The sequence below is a fragment of the Tetranychus urticae genome, chromosome 2, assembly GCF_039701765.1.
Source record: "Tetranychus urticae isolate SD_2017Ah chromosome 2, NJAU_TeUrti_SD_1.0, whole genome shotgun sequence".
Lineage (NCBI taxonomy): Eukaryota > Metazoa > Arthropoda > Arachnida > Trombidiformes > Tetranychidae > Tetranychus > Tetranychus urticae.
This window is the reverse complement of record NC_142959.1, coordinates 25,988,038-26,014,446: the sequence shown is the minus strand read 5'-3', so window position 1 is coordinate 26,014,446 and position 26,409 is coordinate 25,988,038. Positions and strand designations below refer to the sequence as shown.

At 31.4% G+C, this 26,409-nt stretch overlaps 2 protein-coding genes and 2 long non-coding RNA genes across 9 annotated transcripts in view; 2 read left to right on the top strand and 2 right to left on the bottom strand.

Moving 5' to 3' along the window:
* Window positions 1-277: 277 nt before the first annotated feature.
* Window positions 278-20,533, bottom strand: LOC107360435 (uncharacterized). 6 transcript variants are annotated; one of them, XM_015927093.3, is made up of 4 exons: window positions 20,134-20,533; window positions 16,114-16,159; window positions 3,644-3,891; window positions 278-2,027 (listed from the first exon to the last, which is right to left on the bottom strand). In XM_015927093.3, exons 1-4 carry the CDS (start codon window positions 20,314-20,316, stop codon window positions 891-893), a joined length of 1,614 nt encoding a protein of 537 aa, XP_015782579.2. In that variant the 5' UTR covers window positions 20,317-20,533; the 3' UTR covers window positions 278-890. The 6 variants fall into 6 exon arrangements, with proteins under 6 accessions (XP_015782579.2, XP_089124165.1, XP_015782578.2 ...); XM_089268039.1 differs by having other exon boundaries at window positions 3,647-3,891; XM_015927092.3 differs by lacking the exons at window positions 16,114-16,159; window positions 20,134-20,533 and adding an exon at window positions 5,000-5,507.
* Window positions 4,564-5,947, top strand: LOC149094218 (uncharacterized). The gene is made up of 3 exons (XR_016198986.1): window positions 4,564-4,797; window positions 4,950-5,628; window positions 5,697-5,947. It is a non-coding gene; the product is annotated as an uncharacterized LOC149094218 (long non-coding RNA).
* On the top strand, window positions 11,650-15,080 carry LOC149094217 (uncharacterized). Its single transcript, XR_016198987.1, has 3 exons — window positions 11,650-12,449; window positions 12,564-13,818; window positions 13,930-15,080. It is a non-coding gene; the product is annotated as an uncharacterized LOC149094217 (long non-coding RNA).
* Window positions 20,443-26,409, bottom strand: part of LOC107360434 (ubiquitin carboxyl-terminal hydrolase 48) — a 19,824-nt gene continuing 13,857 nt past the window's right edge. Inside the window, exons 9-13 of the mRNA XM_015927089.3 lie at window positions 25,995-26,162; window positions 24,002-24,127; window positions 22,357-22,411; window positions 22,166-22,192; window positions 20,443-21,207 (exon numbers count right to left, since the gene is read on the bottom strand). Coding sequence (XP_015782575.2) covers window positions 21,185-21,207; window positions 22,166-22,192; window positions 22,357-22,411; window positions 24,002-24,127; window positions 25,995-26,162 — 399 coding nt within the window. The 3' untranslated portion in view covers window positions 20,443-21,184. The remainder of the gene's footprint in view (window positions 21,208-22,165; window positions 22,193-22,356; window positions 22,412-24,001; window positions 24,128-25,994; window positions 26,163-26,409) is intronic.

Genomic DNA, 26,409 nt, shown 5'->3' with positions numbered 1-26,409 from the left:
ATGGTAAACTTAATTTCTGGTTTAACAGTTTACTATTTAACCATATTTCTATGTGTTTTTGATCTTCTGATTTATCCTCGTTTTTAGTTTTTCTGGTAATGAGTTTAACAAATCATTTGAGCCCATTAAATCACCAATTTAAAGCCAATAATATGGTTAATGGTTGAGTTTATATGATTTAGTAATTCAATGAAAATGAAGAGTTAACCTGATTGAGACTGTAAATGTTGATTTGACTTGGTGGGGATGCATATGATAATGGACAATGTATTGAAAGTAAATTGTTTAATTTGCATTTATTAGCAATAAATATTCAATCAGCCAGCAAATATTGAACATTAAGATGATGATTTAGTTGATGATGAGACAGGTTAAGGAGATGATTATATCAGTCTATTAAATGACGATGATAACTCGCAAATTAATGAAAATGATGTTCAAGAGATATTTCAATTTGTTGTAATACAGTTTGTAATGCTTGAGTCAAGCTAAGGAAAGATTCATTACAGGCTGACAAGCTTAACATATTAGCAATTAACACTAAATGAATGATGAGGGTGAAATTTTTAATTAGCAAACTAATAAAGAGATGAAAAAATTACAATCAACTACTTTGATTGACTCTTAATTAGATCCAATGTAGTATTGAAAACTATTTTTTTGAAAATAAACAAGTTGGGATGAAAAGAAAGCAAAGAAAACAATATTAGTAAAGATAGAAATTACATGAAGAGAGAAAGAAAGAGAAGAGAAGAAGAGAAGAGAGAGAGTGAAGATAATGATGAGGACTAAGATTTAACAGTGACAATTAAGATGATCACTTTAAGGACTTGTTTTGTTTATGAGTGTTATATTATTTTAAATGAAGAAACACAATGGATGCGTTCAGTTCATTTGGATATCAGGGAAGTACATATTGGGTGATGAATGTTCATTTCCTTGTCATAAAATGATTTATCTTTCAAAATCCTATGCTCTTGAGCTATCGATGCCGCACTATTGGGCATGGATGCATAATTACGGATCTGGTGTAATGCAATCAATTGATTAGGGAATGAGCTATAACCACTTGATTTTGCTTCCATGGATGATTTAATGTCCATACCATGAACTGGTCCAGAACCAGGTTTGGCAAAACCAAAGGTGTCATAAGGGAAGTAAGCTGCTGCTACAGCATTTTGATTATTATTATTTGAATTATTATTACTATTATTAGTGGAATTATTATTGGTACTATTGTTATTATTGTTATTGGCAGATGACGTTGAATGCCATCCGTAGTGACTTTCAGGAGCGCCACCATTACCAGGAGATCTTCCAATGAGACCAGCGGCCGCTGCTGCTGCTGCTGCGGCTGCGGCTGATGAAGGGACTGATGCTGCTGCGGATACAGGGACTGATGTTGCGGCTGATACGGGGACTGATGATGCGCCTGATGAAGGGACTGATGATGAAGTTGCTGAAGGGCCACCAGCAGCAACCGGTGAGGTTGAAGAGGATGAGGTTGATGAAGATCCGGATGAACGTTTTTCGGGACGATCAGCGTGTTTCTGCATGTGCTTGGCTAAATAAGTTTCTTGAGTATAACTTTTACCACAAAAATGACAAATATGCGTTTTCAGGTGTTTCGATTCTTTGTGTTTAGGTATGTGATCAAGAAGGGCTGCCTCATCGGTAAAACATTTATAACATGAGTTACATTTATAGGGTTTATCCGTTTGATGACATCGCGAATGAGATTGTAAATTTGAAAGCTGGGAAAATGCTTTGTTACAACCGGTGTGACGACATTTATAAGGTTTATCACCGGTATGAGTTCGAATATGTTGTTGAAGATGAGATAATTGGGTAAACTTTCGTTGACACATTTCACATCGATAAGGTTTAATGCCAAGATGGATTCGCGTGTGTTGTGAGAGGTATGATGAGTTTGCAAATGATTTGGAGCACTGGGAACATTTGTACGGTTTAGGTTCTCTCATATGTATTTGAGTGTGAAGCTGCATATCTGCTTTGGATCCGAATACCTGTTGAAAATAAAATATCTTTGTTACAACAATAGTGCTAGTTATTTATTTTGTGCAAAGGTTAAAATTGTTAAACTATTTGCTGAGAAACAAGTGTTCAAAAATTCAAATCCTATAGTGAACCTATCAAAGTAAGAGACTTTGTGGAAAGGATAATTGTATCATTACGATTCATTCAACTGATTGTGGGTAACCATTCAAGTGCTGTTAGGACAATGCTCCATGTAAATAAGGTAGTTGTGATTGTTGATGTAAAATGATGAAAGGTAGGAAAGGAAATGATGTAAGGAAAAGAAGAAGATGGAAGTGAAAAAAAACAAGAAAATAAGATAATTTAAATAATAAGCCTATCGAGGGAGTTGATTCTAATTGACGAATGATGATGATAATAGTGACAAATGATAATGATAATGATAATGGTAATGATAATGATGATTATTATCAAGTGAATGGTGAATCTTTAACGACATTAACCTGTTTAACATAAACAAATTTTTGTGGACAAGGTTACATCGACATCAGTCATCCATACCTTTGCATTCATTCAAGGGAAGGAGAAAGTTAAATAGCTTAAAATGACAACCTTGACCCTATACAAAGTCAACATATCTTATCCACTTCCGAAGATGTATTACTTTTCATCATCATCATCATCATCAAAAGCAGTATTTCCCTTTTCATTCACTACTTCAGTCATTCATTTTACCTTTCAAATTTAGTCTTTATATTTTTTATGTTGAGTTTAAAAATGATTGTTGAAGTTTTAGGAGTGTACAGTGTTGACCATCAGAGTGGTAAACTTTACTGTTTTTATCGTTGATCTATTTTGGTTAATTGGTATATTCAGTCGAGATGATTTACTCACATTTCATTCTTAACTTTTTTTACAACAGTCATGTTCATTCACACAAACTTACAATTTATCATCACAGGTTGTCAAGTGAAATACTCAGAAACTTAAAAGATTAGCCTGACAGTTGTCACCACTAAAGTGACCAAAGATAGGGAAACGTCATTCATAAACAGTTTTAGATAAAATCGTAAAGATAAATTGTACCGCAAAAAAATATTTAAACAATAATAATCAAGTCTGTCATCTGAAGTAAGCTTGTTTCCCAGCGAAATGAAAAATTACAGAAGGTAAAAAGTTGACCAAATGGTCAAATTGACTACTCATTAGTGAGATTCACAATTTTACGCATTACACCTCTCTTGATCAAGATAATTTGACCACTAGAGAACAATTTACTTTTGTTTTATATTTTTTTTCTTAGCAATCAGCTTCCGCTTACACGGGATACGAAAAGTAGAATAAGAAAACAAGATAAAGGTTTAAATTGTCAGACTCATTTCCTTGATGAAAACAATTATAAAAAAATTTCTCGTAGAGTGATATTCAATACTATCAAAGATCTAATTTTAGATTTATTGTTGCGTTAACTTTTCTGAACTTTCTCACTCCTTGAGATTCATTTAATCTTGTGAGAGTTTAAAATGGCGAGTGTAAAGGTTAAATATTATTTTGATCATTGATAAAGAATCTTATTCTTGGATGAGTGGAAATCGGAAGGGCGAGAAAAAAAAATAATTTAAGATATAGCGGATAAAATAACTTCTACCTGAGGACACATTTTGCACTGATACTTCCGACCTGTACCGTTGGTTGTGGGGTTATTGGGCATAGAGGTTTTCACCGGCTGAGGTACTACCAAGACAGACTGATGGGGTGGACCAGAGGTTGGACTTGAGTTGGCTACACTTCGATTTCCGTAGAGACTATGGTGTATTGTGGGTGATGTATCCAGTCCACTTGAACCTGATCGACTTTCTTCCACACTGTTGGGACCTGAATATGTTTGGTAATCTTGATTGGAAATGGAAAGATAAATCGATAAAAGGAGAATGAAATCATCGTTGTTAGATTGATGCTGGTTCAATGGTTGGTATGGTAAACAAACTACTAGGCAGTGAAAAAGTCATTCAGAAAGATTGATAAAAAACGTTGAGAAAATGAAATTATTGCAGTATTAAAATGGTAAACACTTGTTATAGTCAGTTAAATTAAACAATATTGTACACAAGAATCAAAATAAAAAGTAAATCAATTAAAAAATCAACTGTGAAATAAGTAAACACAGAAAATAACAAACAAAATGTATATAAAAAAGCAAAGGAAAAAGGAGGGAAAGATGTACAGTAAAGTGTTCACATTTGATCATGAAGTAATCAGATGAGGTATTGTTATCTCAAGCTGAATAAAGAACACACACTATTCAATAGTTGAGTTAACTTATAGTGGAAGGTAAAACAATAATAAAATCAGTTCAATTATCAGCAGTAGATTTAAATGAACATTGCAAAATCCATAGATGACAATCCAACAGATTGTGAAGGATAAAAAAAGATGGTTACATAACCAGATGAGAGCAAGCAGTTCGATAAATCGATATCAAACTTTCGATTTATCGAAACTCGTAAAAAACTCTATTCAATAAAAAGCAGAATCACTGATAAAAAATGCTTAATCTATTTTAATCCTTATTTCTTACAACTAATTAACCAATTGACAATTAAAGCCTTTGAATTTAATTGTGTCAAACAAATTCAATTATTTCAAGTCAAAAGATGACTCTGAAGAGTAACTATGTAACTAGACTTGGATTGGATCTTGAGTCATCATTCAACATTTACTGTTCATTATTTTGCTTTATAATTTCAATTTGTTTTTTCCCAATTTATAAATCTATTTTGGTTAAGATTTTTTTTAATGGTAAGATCCGTTTCTATCTACCTTTTACACTCTATTAATCAACTCAAGTTTTCGTATTTGAAATTATTTTTTTGGCTCTTCACATTCAAACTTTTTGTCCATTTACTTTCTCATTGTTTTCCCTCTTTTTCATTCTCGCACTTGGTTTTTAGGTAACACATTTTTTTTGGACAAATTCATCAAATGTTATTACCAATCTTACCATCGTTGCTATTGCCCAAAGATTTGAACTTGGGTTGGTGGAGAAAGTTTTTCAATTTAAACAGTGATATCACAGGAGTAGCTGCACTGGAATGATTGGCATTATTATTAGAGTGGACTGTTGATAGACTGTTAATTGAGGGTGATGACAGTGCCATAGAGGCTGCAACTCTATCATGGTTGATTCCATTGTCATAATGATGTGGATTATGGTGATGATGATTATTGTGATGATGACCATTGGATTGCCCATTTACATTCGAGTTATTACCATTGCTGCTGTTATTATTATTACTATTATTTTCATTATTGTTGCTGTTGTTGCCATTATTTGTGTTATTGTTATTTACTGAGTTATTATTGACTGAACAATGATGATTGGCTGAAGAATGACTTGTTGATGGAACTGGTAAACCAATTGAGCCAAATAAATTGATTGAGGAATCAGGTTCATGAGATACACTAAGAGAACCGTCTTTCATAAAGTCCATCATGATTTCATGAAGCATTCAAGATTCAATTTCGATTGCAATAAAAGTATATAAGGAAGTGGAGATAGAAAAAATTGATGAAAATGACAGCAATGGAATACAATGTTGCTTCCTATTAATTAAGTATTTGAATAATTAAGTAAGTATATACGATCCACGGGATTACTCAAATAGCAATTTAATCAGTTGACTTTTTTTTATCCACAGCCCAAATGGTTAACCGATGAGGATTAGATGTTAACAACAATCATGGAATCAAATGAAAACCAAGAAAATTGCGAATTAAGATCACAAGATCATGGGAACAAAACGACAATCCAATTGGTAATTCAATGGAATCAAAGTTACTTCAAAATTCATCGATGGACAGATACACTTTTAAAAATGGTAAACACTGTATAAATTATCATGATGTTACTCAATTAGATACTTTGTTATTACACTAGTTTTGGGTTTGATATTTTTGGTGAATGTAATGGCGTATTTTTACACTGTTTTTGTTATTGTTGATGATGAAGATGGTGAAATATATTAGGATCTAGAAAACAAAAGATGAGGATCACGATTCAGATAATAGTTACTAATGAGATTCTCTGAGAAGTAGAAAAAAACGAGTTCAACTTTTTTTGCAACCTAAAAAATCATTTACACACAAATCGAAATCTAAAAGTAACATAGTGAAAAAAATGATGAATTTTCTTTGTTTCTTTGTAACCCTTTCTCTAGCCTATCTGCATCTTCCTCTTTCTCTCGTTTCTCCTTCTTTCTCCTCCACTCTCTTTTTGCCTTTTCTTTGATTTCTTTCCTTCTCTGTCTTACTAACTCTCAACCATTTTTGTTGGACCCTCAAAATTGAATAGAAATAAGCTCCGCCTTGTAAGAATATAGATTTCCTATAGGCTGAAGGAGAGATGGATGAAGAGTGAAAGAGAAGAGAGAAGAGTAAGAGGAAGAAAGATGAAGAAAGACAGAGAGAAAGGGAGAGAAGTTTAAGTTAGAGGAAAATTGGTTGGAAGGATGAAGGAAGAAAAAGTAAATGGAAAAAGCGAATTGTGTAAAAGAATGAGATTTTTTTTCAAAAAAAGAAAGGGTTAATGAAAAAGATGGAGGCTGATGATGATGAGGAGGAAGATTGAAACTATGGATACATCAAGTTGTACTCTACTCTTTGTAGCTTTACAATGAAACCTAAAAATTAATCAGCCTTGGGCAATTAAGATGAAGAAAGAGAATCAAAATTATGAAAATTGATTGAGACAAAAGTGCATCAAGCAAATGAGAAAGAAAGAGAAATGAAAAATGAAATTGAAGCAAGAAGAAAGCAAAGGAAGAAGATGAGGATGAAGAAAAAAACTGGGGATGAAAAAGGATGTTAATGAAAAAAATATGAAAATAAAAATGGCTGATGTTAAAAAATGAAAGCGATGGTTGAACAAGAATAGTGAAAAATCAAGTGAATACTCATTGAGTTTGAATACAATGTGGACCCTAAGAAACCATTGATAACATAAGATGATGTAAAAATATATATCATAAGACTAACATAAGGAGGTATGAAAAGGGTTAAAGAGATTAGTGAAATGTTGGTTGAGTGTAAAAAAAAGAGTTAAACTGAAAAGAAAGTAGTAAAACCGGATGATGAAAATGATGAATTCAATTGAATACTGAATGGCCTTTGATGAAAAAACCTCTGTTATGTAATACAATCAGGATCAATAGGGAGTTAAGGGTTGGGTTGCAAGAGGTAAAGGGTTGATGTCTTAACGCGGTTCACCTTTCAACTCCTTGCCCTTGCCCTTGACAATCAAAAAGGTAAAAAAGGAGAGGGAGAAAGAAGGAAGAAAGAACAGTTAGGTTAAAAGGAAGATAAGAAGGAAACGAAAGAGTTAAGAAAGAGAGAGAGAGAAGGAGAGAGTAAATTGAAAAAAGGAAATTCAAGAAAATGTATTTATAAAAAAAAAGGTTGATTGAATCTAATTCAAGGTATATTATGATGATTGAAAACGCTAAATGATTTTAACCCTTTTTCCATATCAATTCAATGGTTTGCTGTGTCATTTAATAGATCGACAGATATATTAAATTAAATATAGTAACGGTAGTTTGATACCTGGGGCAGTGGGTCTAACATATTGGGTTAGAGAGACAAAGATTTCAAGACAACAACAACAACATCCTTAAATCCTTTCAGACTTTTTTTACCTTTTCTTCTGTGGCTGTTTTTTTTGATGTGATTCCCTCTTTTTTATATGTGAAATCACATCATATGTTATCCTACTAACCCTTTCAATGTTGCAAAAAAAGTACCAAGCCAAACCTTTTTTTTCATTCTTACTCTCTTCTTTTAAAACAAATCAACTTACCTGGATCATCTCGGATGAAAGTCCATCACTATGGTAATCAGGATGGAAATGAACACAACACAGTTTTTGATGGAAGGATGAAACAAACGCAAAAAAGGTAACTAGTTTAACTTATTTCTGTTTTCTTATTAAATCCAGTGATTAACCGAGCTTCTTTAAACTTTATTTTAGGACAAAATGATGGCGGGCAAGATGAAGACTTAGATACTGCGAGATCAATAGATCAAGGCGGAGCCTCTTTCGATTCAATTTTAAGGGTCCAACAAAAATGGTTGAGAGTTAGTTAGTAAGACAGAGAAAGTGGAGAAATCAAAGAAAAGGCAAAAAGAGAGTGTGAGGGAAAGAAGGAGAAACGAGAGAAAGAGGAAGATGCAGATAGGCTAGAGAAAGGGTTACAAAGAAACAAAGAAAATTCATTATTTTTTCACTGTTACTTTTACATTTCGATTTGTGTGTAAACGATTTTTTAGGTTTGCAAACAAAAGTCAACTCGTTTTTTCTACTTCTCAGAGAATCTCATTAGTAACTATTATCTGAATCGTGATCCTCATCTTTTGTCTTCTAGATCGTAATATATTTCACCTTCTTCATCATCAACAATAACAAAAACAGTGTAAAAATACGCCATTACATTCACCAAAACCAGTGTAATAACAAAGTATCTAATTGAGTAACATCATGATACAGTGTTTACCATTTTGAAAAGTGTATCTGTCCATCGATCAATTGTGAACGTTGAATTAACATTTGGATTGTCTTTTCTCATGATCTTGTGGTCTTTAGTTTCGCTTTTTCTTGGTTCTCATTCGATTCCATGATTGTTGTTAACATCTAATCATCATCGGTTAACCATTTGGACTGTGGATGCGAAAAGGTCAACTAATTGCTGTTTAAATAATCCTGTGGATCGCATACACTTACTTAATTAATTGGTAGCAACATTGTTTTCCACTGCTGTCATTTTCATCTTATCTACCCTTCCTTATTGAATCACTTGGGTTTTATACATTTATTGGAATCGCGATTGAAAACATTTGATTGGATCTTGAATGCTTCATGAAATCATGATGGACTTTATGAAAGACGGTTCTCTCAGTGTATCTCATGAACCTGATTCCTCAATCAATTTATTTGGCTCAATTGGTTTACCAGTTCCATCAACAAGTCATTCCTCAGCCAATCATCATTGTTCAGTCAATAATGACTCACGAGGGAAGTACCCGAGGTCATCCGAATAAAATTTAATAATTTTATCAGAAACCAATTAGGTTTTATGAGTGTTTAATTGTCTCGAAATCTCCCGGGTAGCAAATTAAAGATTAACGAGAAAAACGGAATTAAAATTCAATTTTTTACATGTAAAGTATGGTAAAGAGCATACAAAATAAAATGAAAGAAACAAAAAGCCTCATCGCAATGGGTTCATATTATTGCTTTCACATTGATCTATGCATAGCGATAGACAATAAATGGCGCTTTTCGACCCTTCTGTCCATTTGCTACTCAAAAGAAGACGAACTATATTGTTTTTCAATAAGACGAATTCAATGACACACTAATCATTGAAATCGGTTCGGATGACCTCGGGTACCCCCCTTGTCAGTAAATAACAATAACACAAATAATGGCAACAACAGCAGCAATAATGAAAATAATAGTAATAATAATAACCGTAGCAATGGTAATAACTCGAATGTAAATGGGCAATCCAATGGTCATCATCACAATAATCATCATCATCATAATCCACATCATTATGACAATGGAATCAACCATGATAGAGTTGCAGCCTCTATGGCACTGTCATCACCTTCAATTAACAGTCTATCAACGGTCCACTCCAAATCATGTGTACAACTTCAATACGCTAGTAGCCAGTCTTAAGTTAACAAAAAAGGTCCAGATTTAAGATAATTTTTAGGTGTCGCCATCTTAAGCATATACAATTTTCAGAGACACTTAACAATATAAACTATGCAAAATTAAATTTATATACCGAAGCTAGTCGATGGATGATCAAGTCACTGGCTTGAAGGTGAATAAGTGACTGGCTGCGACTGAGCTTGTACAGTCGGCACAGCCAAATTCAACTATTTCGACTGGCTAGCCAATCAAATTTATCAATATCAATAGTCTTGATAATCTTCATAAAATCTAGTCAAAATGAAATATTTCAACCGTTCATAGCTTTAGAACGAGTTAAGTTGCAGAAATGAAACGTATACTATTAGAGAATGGTAAATCAGTTCTCAGGAAAAAAAACATTAATTGTAGTTCTATCAAGAGTAATTCTGATCAAGGACAGGGTGTCTCAGAATACAGTTTAGTGATTCAAAATTTAAATTTCTTCACTCTTTCTAGTTTTCAACCCTTTCACATATCTAAACACACCGATACTCCGTTTTAGTGGAAAATTTTTGTCTGACCAAATGATTCCAGTCAACTCGTTCTGTTGTCAATCGACTCACTGAGTGACTTGAAACTGACTTCGGTATCTAATTAAATTCGAAAGGTACTTTAATTTCTTGTTAGATGGCGACTAAGAATAAAATCTGCGATTCTGTTAACTTAACCCTGACTACTAGTGTATATTTAACTGTTTACTTGATAGTTGAAGATAAACCGGTTACTATGGCTAAACCTTTTATCGTTACTTTGAAAAGTAATTATTTAACATCAAGTGCATTCTGTTATTCACACTTTGATTGCGTGAAACTCGTGCTGATATTAAATAATTAACATAAACGATGAATGAGAAAAATGTTGATATTGAGTTTTCATGACCCCATTGAAAAAATAGGAGTTACAATCAAATTACAATTGATTGTGTGAATTGATTAAGGTTGTTTCAATCCCGAAGAGTAGAAGTGAAAATTGAAAATTTTAGGTAAACAATTGAACCTAAATCAAAATGTAACAACCTTAAGCTTTTCAATCATGATGAGTTATCATTATTATTTGTCAATATAAGATAATCTAAGATGAGGCAAAATCAAGTTTATCCGATAATTCATAAAACAGGCAAATTCTCATTCTTTTAGTGTTGATTTGTATATTTGTATGAAGATGTTGAGAAAAGATTCACAAGTTATGAGCTTAAGTCAATTATTAATTATCAATATTTCAAATCAAATATTGAATCAGGTACATCAATACCAAGCTGAATCAAATAGCTGTTATAAATTAATCAGTTCAACTTGATTACTTGTCTTATTTAATCAAGGTTGACTGGTGGTTAAACATTTATTAAATATAAAATCATGAGAAAGATAAATTATGTTTCATTTCAAGTTACAAATAACCAACAATCTAAACATAATCATCTACAAATCAATACAAATATCAGGTTATGAGGAGAAATAATTTCAAACTATTGTTACCAGTTAATTGTGAACAAATGAACCATTTTCTGGTACAAAATTAAATTATCTGGCGGATTCAATTAATAAGTGAAACGCAAAAAGGGTTTACTCTGTTGGTCAACCTTGAAAGGTTCTTTCATGATGACGATGATACTGTTGATCATCAACATCATGAGGATGGAAGCCTGATCATCAACCACACCTCAAAGCTTAAAAAATTGAGAAGTGATAATCAAGGAAATGATCATAAATCAAGTTAAATGAAACAGGGTTTACACTTAAAAATACCGAGTCTAAACCAGTTGATCATTTCCTTGATTTCTCTCTCTCTCTCTCTCTCTCTTCATCTTCATCACCATCATCTTATGCTTTTCATCGTCTTGTTTACTTTAAATACTTTTCTTACCTTTTCTCTTCTTCTCTCAATATTCCCAGGTAATATAACATTGGACTCCCGTTTATTATCATTACATTGGCAATTTCAATTTTCATTCAATTCTATCACTCAACCTGACTGTGTTCACCCTGTTTCAACATTTCAACTTCATTATCATACTGTGAGATGAAACAAAAAGACTCTATTCAACAGTTGGATGATGAGAAAAGATGATAATGAAGAATCAGTAAAACGGATAAAACAATGGAAAGTAATGACGCTTACAATGCAAATTAACATTTTACCTTTTTTTTTGCATTCACTTGTTGGTGGTGGCACTAATTTGCAAGAAACAAAATGACAATCATTATGATGAATTCACCTTGCAAATTCCAATAATGGCATGAAATGCTGTTTTGTATCTATCAACTATCATGCGACGTTTGGGCAACACTTTCTTTGAGCAAACATACAAAATGCGATGTTGCCGTTTAAACACTGGTTAATACAATTAACGTTTAAATCAAGAGTTGTACCTGAGGCTAGAAAGCAATGGCTTGCCAAAAGGCTATCGCACATTAGTTGTCATGGACATACAATCCCGTTTAGTCCCATATTTTCATGGTGTTAATGATGGTAATCAAGAGATGAGAAGAGACTAAATTGTAATATAAAATTTCACGTGATAATTGGTCCTCATTAACGAGAAACAGAGTTTACCTCTTTTTACAATGAGAATTCAATCATAAATGGAGTTGTAGAAAATCAAGTTTCATGAAATGAAGTTGAACAAGAGCAAAGAAGAAGAAAAAGAAGAAGAAGAGAAGATGAAATAAAGTTTATGATACAGAAACGCAATGTAAGTATAAAGAATCAAATATTCAGTTTGACATTACAAATCTCGATAATCATGACAAATTGTCATTAACTAATGCTTATTTTTATTTTATTTCAATTTTTGACTTGTTTCTAGCAAAGGCAACAAAAATTTCAAGAGGATATAAAACATAAATAGGAAAAAAGTGAGACAAAACTACAGGAAGACTAAGGTTGGTGATTAAGATGAAGATGAGGTGACTGCATTTCATGCAATTGGAACAAATAACAAAATCAAAATGATTAAATAAATGCAGTCTAGCAAAGGGGTCAGTAAATTGAAATTTTCCAAAAAAGCTCAACATTTGGTTTAAATTTAATTTTACTGAAGACACACAAATATGGGACGATTGCCAGTAAAGGACAGTGAAAACAAAGGAAATTGTCAAAGCAAGTTAATTCGGTTTCTAGGACTTTTCATGTTCAGTAATTGCCATTATATCAGAAGTCCAAATCTAACCAGAGTCCAAAGAAAGAGGATGGAAGATGCAACTCAAAGGAAAATGAGAAAAATCGGAAAATGGCGGACAAATGAAGAAGATGGAGAAAAGTTTTTCCAAAATCATTGAAGCAATGGAGAAGCATTTTTTGCCAATATCTACCTTTGTTTCATTTCAAAGTTAGCCTTAAAGTAACTTCCTTTAGAAGAGATGATCAAGAAAAAAGGAGGTGGTAAAGATGGTGGTGGTGGAGGAGTAAGAGTAGGAGTTGTAGGAGGAGGAGGAGGATAAGTCAAAAGCGTACCAAAAAAGCGTTTCTTTGGGAAAGTCCAAGAGGATGATGGAAAGTGATAGTTTTGATATGACCAAGGTGTAAAAAGGAATCCAAAATTAACCTTATATTAGGAGTTGATTATGGCTACCAGAGGCTATTTACAGTGTGGGATCTTTCAAAAGCATAGAGCTGAGATGAAGGATGATATGAGTATGTTTGGATTGTTGATGAAAAACGGCGAAATGTTGAGGCAAAATATACGATCCGTGACGTTAAAGTAATAACAGGTTAGGAAAAGCCTTTTGTGTATCATTTTTCATTCGTGTCCCTCAATACTCAACTCAAGCTTCTATACGAATCACAAATACACACACAAACACACACAACTAAAAGAAAGGAAAAAAAACAATCAACGTTTTCAACAATCTTATGATATTTAACAAAAGGTTAGATATGATAGCTCAAGATGAGGATCATGATGGTGGTGGTGACGGTAAAGGAGGAGTTACAATGACAGCAACAAGTTACACTCAACGATCGTTGATACATTGGCAAAAATATTTTCTTATCCATATAAACACACTTTCCCTTTTTTCCTTTGTAACTTTACCTGAAAAGCGTAACATATAAAAAAGAAGGTAAATCTTGGTGTTTCTAATTCTTTCACCTTGCATCATTTTCATCATATTATCACCATTTTAAGTAAATATCTCGCCTTCTAATGCGTATTTTCCCTTCTCTCCCCACAGATTAAAGACTATCATTATCATTAAGTGAAAGTGAGATGCCGTTGCGGTTATTATTATCAAGACACCGGTTTAAAAACAACCTTGTGGAACGGATAAGAAACGGGAGAAACTACGTTCTTTCTTCAACTGTCCTGGCCTTACAAAGATAATAAAAAGTAAAGTCTACAGGGAAAAGCCAAGGATAGGAAACACCATTATATTTTTACATTACATTTATATAATAATGATAATGATAATAATAGCATCAACTTACCTAGTTCAGTTCATCATTTAAAAGATCATTTATTTAATTTAGTTTTCAGTGGATTGTATGTTAGAGGAAAGTGTAGAATCTTTCACTTTTTTTTCACCTTAACTCAACTCATTCAATTATTCTTGAACAACCAACAAGATCATTTTTTTACTTGACTCTCACCTTTACAAGCCTCTGAAGAAGTAGAGAGGAAAAACATTTCACCTTAAATCACCTTCTAATTGAGTTGAATTGAGTATAGTTATGGTTAAAAGAGTTCATGATTGTTAATGAATGAAAAATTGTCCCAAAGATATTACTATAACAACCAGCCAATTACAGGCTAAACTATCATTATCATTTCCATTATTTTTAAACTTCCACTGGATGATTAAGAATCATCAAATTATCATTATTATTATTATTATTTACACTTGTTTATTGGTGCTTATTTGGTGGCGAGAGTACAACTTGATTTAAACTGGTAAAGAAATGGTTTATGAGGCCCTCTTCAGATCATTATTATTATCAGATCATTTGAATTAAGGTTTTCTGAATGTCTGACAACAAATGTCTTCAATTGAATTGCTCCTTTTTTCCGCTAATTTTCAACCTTTTCAATCATAATCTTTGAATATCAATTTATCAACTTGAACTTGAAACTCTGCTACTGATTCAATTGATTTTCCAGCTTCAACGTCCAAATTAACTAACTTGATCAACGTCCTACATGATTAAATATGTTACAAGTTTAAAGAAAAGGGTATTTTTAAAATCCTTTTAATCAACTTCTAATCAAATGGTGAGGTTCAACCTTTTGAAATGCGTTAATTATTATTAGCTGAGTTTATTTTCAATCTGAAATCAAAATAAATTTAAGATGTCAACAAGCAAAAGAGTTTTCTGATTAATACAAAATTTATACATAAATTGTCAATGTCATTGGAAGCAAATTGAATTTACAACTTAACAAATCAAATAATTGATTAAATCAGAAGCAACTTGAAAAGCTGATGGACAAGTGCATGATATAAATGAGTGTTTAGGAAACAAGAAATTTTAATGATAACTGATGATTTAAATACGGTAAAAATGGGTAAATGAAATATGAATAACGACAAGTAGACAATGAAGTTAAATTGAAAATGAAAAGACAATGTAACATCAGAAAACAGTGAAAGTATTGTAAAAAGTTGAGGTTAACAATGGATCAAACAGCCTTTCATTATTTGGTTTGTTGATTGTAACAATTTAAATGAAATAATCATCAAAAGGAATCATGGAAACGATGTTAGAAGGTCAATTCACTTGGCTTAAGATGAAAGAAGAAGATCACTTTTTCACTTTTCACCATCATTCTAGGTGTGTGTGTTGTTTCATGCCAAAAAGATGTTGTTTGTTGAATAAGTGATACTCAAATCACCACAATAATCAACATTAAAACCATCAAAAGCTCAACAGTAGATGATAATTTAATGTTTACCTGATAATAACAATGATGAAAACCTTTTTTAAATACAAAAGCGATGAAAGGCAGGCAAAGTCAATTGAAAAACGACATTCAAACCTCTTTTTTGAGTGTATTTTTATACGTTATGTATTATGATCAAAAATATCATTTCATTGTGATTCACTCAATTCAAGACAATTAGATGAACAATCGAGATTCACCTTTGCCATTATAAGTTGAAAGTGTCAACTCTCAACAATTAACTCTCATTGTATGGGTTTTCATGCTTTGTTTGAATCCAAACGTTAATCCATTTTCAAAGATTTTATAAGAAGATTCGTTTTTTTGTTTTAACCCGTTTCATTGTTGTGATTAAAGTTGATCACAATCACAATATAAATATAGATTTTGGATATTTTTACAATCAAATTGATTGAAACCTTTTCACTTTCCCATAACCAAACAAAGATTTTGTTATGAATTGAATGTAATGTTGACTTACCTTTATTTATTGAATTATGCTGATTATCCTGTGAATTCATTTGTTTCTGGTTAAAGAAGGCAAGAAAATGATAATTAGATCAATTACAATTGAAATTTGGTTAAAGATGAAATCAAGTAAACTTTGCATTTATGTGATAGAAAAGGCATTTTGGAATAAATCTTCAAGGTTTCCTTTCATTTATAATGTAATTAACTGTTTTCCTATTGAATTAATCAACCTCGTTTTTTATCTTATATTGTAGTTGATTGTGTCTATTGAATGAGCTTTTAATTGTTGAATACAATTTGAAAAAGCAAGGTTAATTTCATGGTTACATTAGCTTAACAAGGTAAACCGAAATGACAATTGTTCAAATGAAACAACAAATCTTGCCAAATGAAAACCTGATTTTTGTTTCAACTTTTTTACAGGCAACAATAAAATTTCTCAAAATTGAAACCTTTTACAAATAAACATGATTAAACGACAATTAAAAGATGATCATTCAAAACATTTGGAAAACAATTAAACAAAATAAAACCAAGTAATCAAATTAAAGTGAAAGTTACAATTTTTATCCAAATCATCAAAAGGCAATAAAGAAACAAGTTTTCCCTCAATATTAAAGAAATGCAGAAACATAAGAATTCAAAATTATCGCTAATTATTGGTTAAATAACGCCATAAATGCAATAATTTTTACTCATTTAGATTATATTTTATTGTATCACGACATGGAAAAATCAGGCCACAAAATTATTGAAACGAAAAATCCCAGCGAATGAATTCATAAAAAGAAAATCCATTTTTCTCAATTTCCTTCTGAACTTTGCTTTTGATTTTTGTCTCAGCACTAAATATCAATCAATGTATCTGAGAATTGACGTCAAAATAATTAACTAACTGTTGAAAACTATCCAGAAGAATTGGATTTCCAAAGGAATCGCAGTTCAATCATTTGCAGGGCAATTGCAATGCTTTCGTCAATCTTCTCTCAATATGTTTTCCTATCATGAAATGAAAATGACTTTCAGTGAATCGTGTTTAATAAACCTTAAAAAGCTGATTTTTTCAGTTCAAAATTTTCTTTCAGTTTTTTCTCATATTTTTTGAATCAACCGAGATTAAATTTTCAATGAAATTCCTATGGAATCCTGATTTGTAACTTTACCAAAATTCAGTTTTTGTAACTTGGCTCATTGCTTGCAAATTGTATTGAATTATTGAATTTATCGATATTTGCTTTTCAAAGGTTTTTATGAGGTGAAAAAGCATGCACTAATCACTTTCGTTGTATCCTCACAGGTTAAGGGGTTCAATTGATGATCAATCAATACTTAAACAATCAATGTTAATAGACTTTGTTAATGATAGAAACATAAGTGGCACGTTTTAATAACTGTTAAGTTGCTAGTTAAGCTTAAATGTTTAAACATAATCAGTTGAATGACCAAGAATTAAATCCAAATGTATTGATTATGCATTCAATTGGGTGTAAAAAAGTGCAACCATAAATTGATAGGTTCATTGTAACAGTTATATAAAAAGCCGAGTAAATCTTGAAGGTAAACAAAAAAGTTAACATTGAAATGGAAAAGTTACGATTTAGTAAATCAAGTTAAATCAATAAACATAATGTCAATGAACAGGACAAAAATTATCATAATTATAATCAAATCACCAGTAAACTGACTAATATTTATATACCAAAAAAACCAAGACTAAAGTATTAAAAACATCAATAACAGTCAATCCAGTAGCCGATTAAGTCAACCTTGTAAGGCAAAAAAAGTAACATCTGAATGCAAGGCGTAAGAGGCGACTCATGTAAGATTTCAGCCAATTTCAGATTCATGATCATCGGGATTAAATATGGTTATTCGAGGAATCCCTGATCAAGATTAACTAAATCAACTAAACTGACCATTGAGTGTGACTAAACATAAGATTATGACAGTTAAAGATGCAAATCAAAATGCTTTTTCACCCCTTTTTGCCTCATCATATTTTCATGGCAATTTCAAAGCGATCATGATTCCATGTTTGGAAAATGTTGAATCAATTATTTCTCTTTTTCTTTGTTTCGCATTTTGATTAACTCTTTTTTTTGGCTATACAAATCAATGAGCTTGGCTTACAATTTATCTTGATTAGTGAATAGAAAAAGTGAGAAAAAAATTGTTTAATCATTTTTCTGGTGCATCATTAAGATTGTTAACATTGTTTCAACTCAATTCTTTCCTCATCAATCCTTAATTCATCTCATCAATATATAATTGTAATGGTTAATTTGAACATCATTAAACAATGTAATTTAAGGTTAAATGGTTCATGAACAAACAATTTTGTTAACCTTTGCTGTTAACTTACAGCCAACCAGAAAGAAAAGGCTTAAGATTTCGTCTTGAAAATCACTTAAAATCACAGTCTACCAACAATTAAGGGAAAACATTTTAATCAATATTTCTGCTAATTCCAATCTGATTGGACATTCATCATCTAAATGATCCCAAGTGAATTTAATCAACATTAATGTAATCAACTGTTAAATATAGCAGAATGTAATGTTGTCTCGTAAAATGGAATCTCAATTATGCTTTTGTATACATTGACAAGGTAACAAAGCGCCATTGGAGGAAAAATTTGGGTAAAAATGTCGAGATTAGGTAAACTCTTGAATTAACTTGTAATTTAATCATCTAATTAGTCTATTAATGTATCATATTTAAATGATTAGTAGTCAAAATTAGTAGGATTAGTTGTTAAGACAAGGGGAAAAGCAGGCAAATCTAATCAGACTTTTTTTCTTCCTTCCTTTTACCATTTCTTACCTAAAAGATATAATCAATTAAACTAATTTGCTATCTAATTTAGATTTTCAATTTGTAATCAAAATTTTGTCTCGCTATCTAAATCTTCAGGTTAATCTTGGGCTAATCTTGAATTTAGTCTTGAAATTTTTGTCTTTTAATCGCAACATTTGTAAATGTTAATCAAAGTTGGCTGAAACAAAAACTAATTGGTTAATGATTGTCCATAAATTACGGGAATGTTGTTAATCAACAATTTGAAAGGTTAAATTAATGTTAATAGTGTTTCAAATGACAATCACAAGTGATTGAAATTAGGCCAAGTAAATAGATGTTAAAGGTAAATCATCAAACTTATTGTATTGTAAATAGATAGTTGTAAAACCCTGGGAACCACAAAGATTTAAACCTCACAAAAAAAACGTTTAAAGTCAGTAAAGATGAGAAGAAGATGAAGAAGAGTCGGAAGATTTTTGTATTTTGTTGTTGATCACAGACACCATTTTGGGTTGTTAAAGGATACAATTTGAAAGTGAATTGTTGATGAAAGGCTTTTTCACATTTTTTGGTTAAAAGATAAACATCGCGACTAATGAAACGATTATGTGTTGTTGTGTTAACAAACGTTGTGTGTGTGTGTTTGACCTTTACAATGTACAATCTTCATTCATCCTGTCTCAATGACTAAGATGCGTCTATTATTGTCGCAAAAAGATGCGTCAAATTGGGGTTAAAAAAGAGGTTAAAGGTGATTTAATACTCGGAGTTTTTTCTGCATCCTTTTTACACGTCTCTTCATACTTCTTTCTGGTAAAAGTGTTTAAAAGGTAAAGACAAATTGGCCATTAAAAAGGACACTGACGAGTTACAAAGGAAAGGATCTGTTGACAATTTAAACTGTAATACATTAACGGTTCAACACAATGTAAAAGGTTACATTTGGCTATTCATTGAGTTGAATGAAAACGAGGTTAAACGGGAAAAGGTAAAGGTTAAGGCAAAGGATTTTAAAGATGGGTTAACATGAAAAGTGTTGCCCCGTTCAAGGCGACGTCTAAGATATCATTTTAAACGGTCTTTGGTAAGGTCTTGGGTGATGTTTAGGCAGAGTGATGGGTAAAGGGTCTGAAGCAGTTGAGTTTCATTGAATGCAAAGTTTACTGATTTGTTTCATGGTGTTGATCAAGTGACACGATCGACCATTTTGCACTTTTCAGTGGATACTTACTGGTAAGTAGATTGATAGAGATGGTGCTTTAATCATATCCCATAAAGCCATGGATGGATTAATTTGGTAATCCCGATAATTAGAGTATTTAACATGCTGTTGATAACCATCTAGGTTTTGAATGTAACCATGAGATTCATAAGAGTTACCGACAGTTGCTCCGTAAGTTTCATAGTTATCCATGGTTAAGTTAAGTTAGTTGTTGTGATTAAACAACGATTAAACAAAGATAAACAACGGTGAACAAAGGTAAACAAAGGTAAACAATTTACACCGATTTCATGATAAATGAACTTGATAAACTTGTTATATATTATATTATATATATATATTTATACGTTTTTAAAGGATACACTGAAACAAACAAAATGTGTATTAGTAGTGGCTTTAATAGTGTATCATGCAAACATACAAGTTGCATGATACACAACACATCAAGTGAGTTAGTGAGTAGAGAGAGGGAGAAAGAGAGAGGATGATAAGGGAAGAGAGGGGAAAAGGAAAGAAAGAGATTAAGAAACAAGATGAATGTAAGAGAAGAAAGAAAAGAAAGGGAAAAGAGAGGAAATTTTGAGCCCTTTAAACCACTCCTATTTGTGATTGGCTGGATGTGTAAGTATTTTATGCGCGCTTGCTCAGTCACTTGAGCTGGGACACTTGACGGGATGATGATGATGATGGTGTTGCTGGTGAATGCGATGGTGTTTTTGGTGCGGATTCCCTTCGAACGGTTATTCGCTGAGTAAAGTTAACTTGATGTTGTTGATGTTTTTTTAGCCTTTTAAGTTTTTTTTTGTGTTTCGTTTTTTGCCTTCTCCAGGTTTTTGTCCTTTTGTATTATACTTTAAATTGATTCAACGTCAGGCCAAAAATGAAAGTGATGTCGAGTTGGACTTTAAATAAGTAGCGATAAAAAAGTATAACAAGTTTAACATTAGTGGCTAATTGTTTGTTCAAATTAACAATAATCAACATCGATTCGATTCTTCATCATCTTCGTCTTTTCCATTTCCTTCTTGTCTCTCATTTTAATTGTTGCTCAGCAATTTCATCAATATTTTTGCAGTTGAGTTCCTAAAGAAAATGAAATAAAACCACAAAATTAGCGATTCAGTGAGAAGATTCAAATGATAAATTAAAATCAAATTGTCGCACCAAACGAGAATGAATCGAGTTTTACTTATAGCTCTAAAATTTGACTAAAAAAGTCGAGTTTTTAATTGCGAGTCTTTGGGAAATGAATTGATTGCTAAGATGATGCTTATTAACTGTCAGAATCAATGTGTAAGGAAATGATGATTTAAATTAAAAAGGTTGATGAGGCAATGGAAGACGAAAAAAATGTCAACATTGTAATGTGTAAAAAGTTAACTGTATCGTTGTTTGGTAACACAAAGGTTAGTATGTGATGAGGTGAAATGATGCTGATGATGTTGGATGATTAGAAAAAAAGAGTTTGATGAATATATGTAAGATGAAAGAAAGAGAATGAAGATGAGGATGAAAAGGGAAGAAAAAAAGGTGAGAGAAAAACAAAAACAAGGCAAACAAGAGTACAAAAAAGATAGACTTATAAACATCGGTAAAAAAAGTGTAACAAGGAAAAGTTGTAAGTGTTATATCAATGGCAAGTTGAAGATGAAAATGTTAATATAAATAAGTAAGAGTGAAAAAAGTTTCATCTAGTGTTTTAAATAGAAGTGAAAAAGTTCATTTTATCAAGATTCATCAGAGTATTGTTGTATATACCTTTTGATGTTCAAATGTTAATCTAATTTATTCTGATTATTATATTGATGTTTTCACTGAAACAAGGTAAACTTTTTTAAACTTCAACTACTAATTACCATTAAAATATAGTTGAGTAGCATTAATGTAATTTACAAATCAAAATGTTTTTTGCTTTTAAAGTAAATTTTGAATAGTTTTTTGCTTCACTGACAAACTGAACGGGTTAAAGGTAGCAACAGTTTGATCATAATTTTGATGACATTTCAATTGTTTCAATGGAAACAATCAAATTGAATCTTACCCTTGAATCCAGTTTCAGGAACAGGATCTGAAAAATGAATGAATAAAATGAATGATTAAAAATGGTTAAATTAAGATGATCAGTTAACTATAATTTTTAACCTCAATTTTGAGATTAAAAAAATGGTTTGAAATTCAATATTTCGATCTCATCAGTTGATTTAGTTGATTTGATTAATTCAGTTAATTTACCTTTGATATAATCTTCTTCCAAAAATGATGGATCAATACAACTTGGTTCATCAACCTGTTAATAAATAATGGTTACAGTTAATTAATTGAAGGATTTGGCAAATTTGATTGAAATGATGAGCTTTGCAAGTTTCAAGTTAAACATACAAATGTTAAGATTGTAAATGAAAGTGATTTTTTGGTCAATTGTTTGGGACATAAAACTACTTTGAACAACAATTGAGGAGAAAAGTTGATTAATTTTGGTTTAATCAATAGCATTCATGGTGACTGTACTTGCAATTAGGAAATGAGGAAAACATTGAGTTTTACCAAAATTATTTGATATGACATAATCATTAACGATATCAATATGTTACACTTTAATTACAGAGAGTAATCATCATGAAAGGGTTAATCAGAAGTGAGGAAAAAAAGGTGAAAGGCAAAAAAAGCATGATTTTTCTCATAAGAAAGGGATAAATAAGATGAATTAGTGAAAGGAAATTGAATTGTAAATGAAAGTGTTGAACAATATGTTGTCAATTGTGCGAGTATTGAAAAGTGTAATGATTAATTACATTGATTAATGATGATTAACACGAAAAGTGAATGGTGAAAGACAATTGAATGACGAGGGGAAAAAAGGCGAACCAAGAGAAAGAGCAAGTTTTGTGATGAAAATTGAAATAAATGGCGAAAATGTGTTGCCCTTTTGATGTTCAATGATAATCAGTGAACTAGGAAAGTCAATAATCAATGTAAAGGGTTAACTAGTTGCCTGAAGTGCCGTCCGTGAGATTTTACTTCATGTTTACAGGTAACCAGTACATAAGGTATTAAAATGTTATATAACTGTGAGTGTGTGAAAGGGTTAAGAATAGTATTTTTTTTCTAGGAAATCTTTTTTTTATGGTAAAGTCAGTGAAATATAATTTTGATGATGCGATGAAGAAAAAGGTAATAAAAAGATTTCAAGGTTAAGGTAAGATGCTGGTAGTCATTAGTTGCTCAAAGGGTAAGGTTAAGTTGAGGGTTGTTATGGGTGCAACGGAAGGTGAAGGGTGAAGGGTAACCCTGGAAGGGTTGCAAGTTGAAAGAAACTGTTTAAAGTGAAAGTTTCAAGTTTACAGGTAAAAGGCTAAAGAGAGAAGAAGGTAAGAAATGAATGAAAGCAAGCCTATATGAATAAACATAAAAAATGCTTTCAAATGGTTTGTCTGTGCAAAAAATTAAATCAAATGTAAGAAGAAGATGAAAGCGTTGAGGTGAAGGGCAAGGTAAAAAGGTTATGATAGGAAGACAGATGCGTGTTTTGTTACATAACCATATGTTATTATTGCCATTGCTTTGATCAAGTCAATTGATGATGCAAAGTAATGATTAAAAGGGTTGACAGGTTAAGATTGACCATAAAGGTGAGGTTAGTGAAAAGACAAAAAAAATGTTTCCCAGAAAATTGAGATTCATTGGTTTTTTTGCTCTTCATCAACTTCTTGATGCAACTGTTGTTCAGGTAAAACAATGGAATCATTGATATCTTTTGAGTTGATAATTACATGAAGACGGTTGAAAATTGTTGTTATTATTATGTAAAGTGGTTCATTGGTTTTATGAGGTTTGCTTGATTGAGCTCATCATTTTCAACTCATGGTTTATGACTTACCTTTAAATAAATTAGGCAATTGGGAACCACTTTGAGTTCACCGAGAGTCCGTTCATTTCCTTGTAAAGGCACTTCATCAAGAAATAATTCCTGATCAAAAGGAGCAACCTTAAACTCATGCATAATCTGTAAGAGATGAAAGGATTGAAAAATTAGTGAAAGTCTTTTTTTTGCATCTTCTGGTTGAAACAATTAGTTATTATTGTTGGCTTTTATTTGATGATTTGTATTGCCGGTTAATTGTTACATGTTAAAATGTTGATTCAAAAGGCTTTTGTGAAAGTGATTCTTATGAAAAGAGACAAAAACAGTGAATCAAAATGGAAACATTTTTAAACTGTTTTAAAGCAAAGTTTTGATGGGATTCCAATTGCAATTAAGTGAACAAAACAATCAAAGGTTAATCAACTTGTACAATCAAGAGCATGATTGTTTTAATTGTTGAGAGTTGCAAGTGATGGTGATCAGGTTCATTTTGATGTTGATTGTGATCATTGATCTGAAATTTGGGTTTCATCAGTTTCATCAAATGAAACAATTTTCATCAACAAACTTTACGTTATCATCAAGTTTAAATGGGAAAAACAAACAAATAACCAAACTGATCAATAATTAACGGTAACAAACAATTAAACAATTTCAAAAGGTAAACAATACCTTTTTAATTTGACCTTTGTTTACCTTCGATTCGCAAGTTGAACAATTGAAACTAAACTTTTCCCAATCAATCGAGATAAAATTCACACAAAATTCAATCGCAAAAATGTTCAACTTCATTGTAATAAAGTTGATTTCATGAAATAAACGAAACAAAAAAGAAGTAAACTTTTCCAATAACTTTCACATTCATCTGTGAATCAGTTCATTTAATAATGAAACTTCATTTAAATTACATCATCAATCTGATTAATATTCAAATTCAATGCTAAAACTATAAATTCAGATCTAAATCAAATCAAAATGATTTAAACAAAAGCAATTATCGAAAGATGGACAAACCAAAGAGCTTTAATTGTCAAAACAGAAACCTGAAACCGTTTATGATTTATACATTGATTGGAATCAGATATTTTAATAGTTAATTGAATTAACTTTCACTTTGATTGTGATTGGATCATCATTATCTTAATCATCTTGTCCAACATTATTTTAACACCCGAAATGGGTGCCACAAGTGGAAGATGATGACAAGGAAATTGTGATAAATGAAGATCGAGGGAGAAGTAAAAAGTTAAACACAAATTTTTGGTACATTTTATGATTCTTTTTTTCCTATTCACTTGACTATTTAACTTCCTTAACCAAATGGTTAATCAAGATAATTAACCATAAAATGAGATTAATAACAAGTGAAATAACAGTTTCTTACTCATACCTAATTCAGAAGTAGCTCATTAAGGATGAAGGATGCTCAACATCATTATCATCCTTCTGGTCCTGTGTATCCATTTTTATTTGTATCTTGATATGAGAAAAAAAGTCACAAAATTGTGGACACACGGATGATGATGATAAGAGGGAAGATGAAGATGAAACAAGAACTGGATATTTGAAACATTATAAGGTGTGAAAAGTGAAGAAGCTACAAAAGCTAATATAACATGTTTAAGTGTGTATCAATCAAAATACAAGATGCATTAGGTGATGATAATAAATGATGTTGGATGAATGATGAAAAAAAGGGAAAGACCATTTTTCAATTGAATTAAAACATTGAGAAAGGTTGAGATTCAATTTGAGTAATCATTCTTGCTATCACCATGAGATATTATCATGTAACTATTCAGTAAACCTAATTGAATACATAATATATAAAGAAATGAAATGTTAACAAATGAATGTAAAGCGCAAAAAAAGGTTAACATAATTAGCCAAACATTAGGTGTTAATAACATGTTTACTGTAATGTATTGTTAAAGGCTTTTGTGTTTAGTATAATCGGTTGACCACAAAAAGGAAAGGTTAATTGTTGGATTAATGTTGATTGAATTACCTCAATTTTAAGTGAAAGTAAGGTTTGCATTGAAGAGACGGTAAATTCACGTTCATCTCGATATTTTCTTATCCTTGAGCTTCGCCTAGGGGCTTTACCTTGAGCAGAAAGACTTTGAATAGACTGAGATTCACTTCCAGGCTGACTTTTCATCTTTTTACGAGTTGTCTGAAAATAATGATAAAAAAAACATAAATAATAACCATATTAATGATAATTATGAATAAATGAAATTAGACATTTATGCATTTAGATTTTCAAGGTACAGGTTTCAACTTCCGACAACCTGTTTAAATATTAAATTAAGGGAAAGGAGTAACTCAATGGTTTGTTTTAAACCATTTTACATTTACAATGAATGCAAATCAAGTGAAAATTAAGGTGTTATTAGTGTAATCAGGTTTAAGTTAGTCTT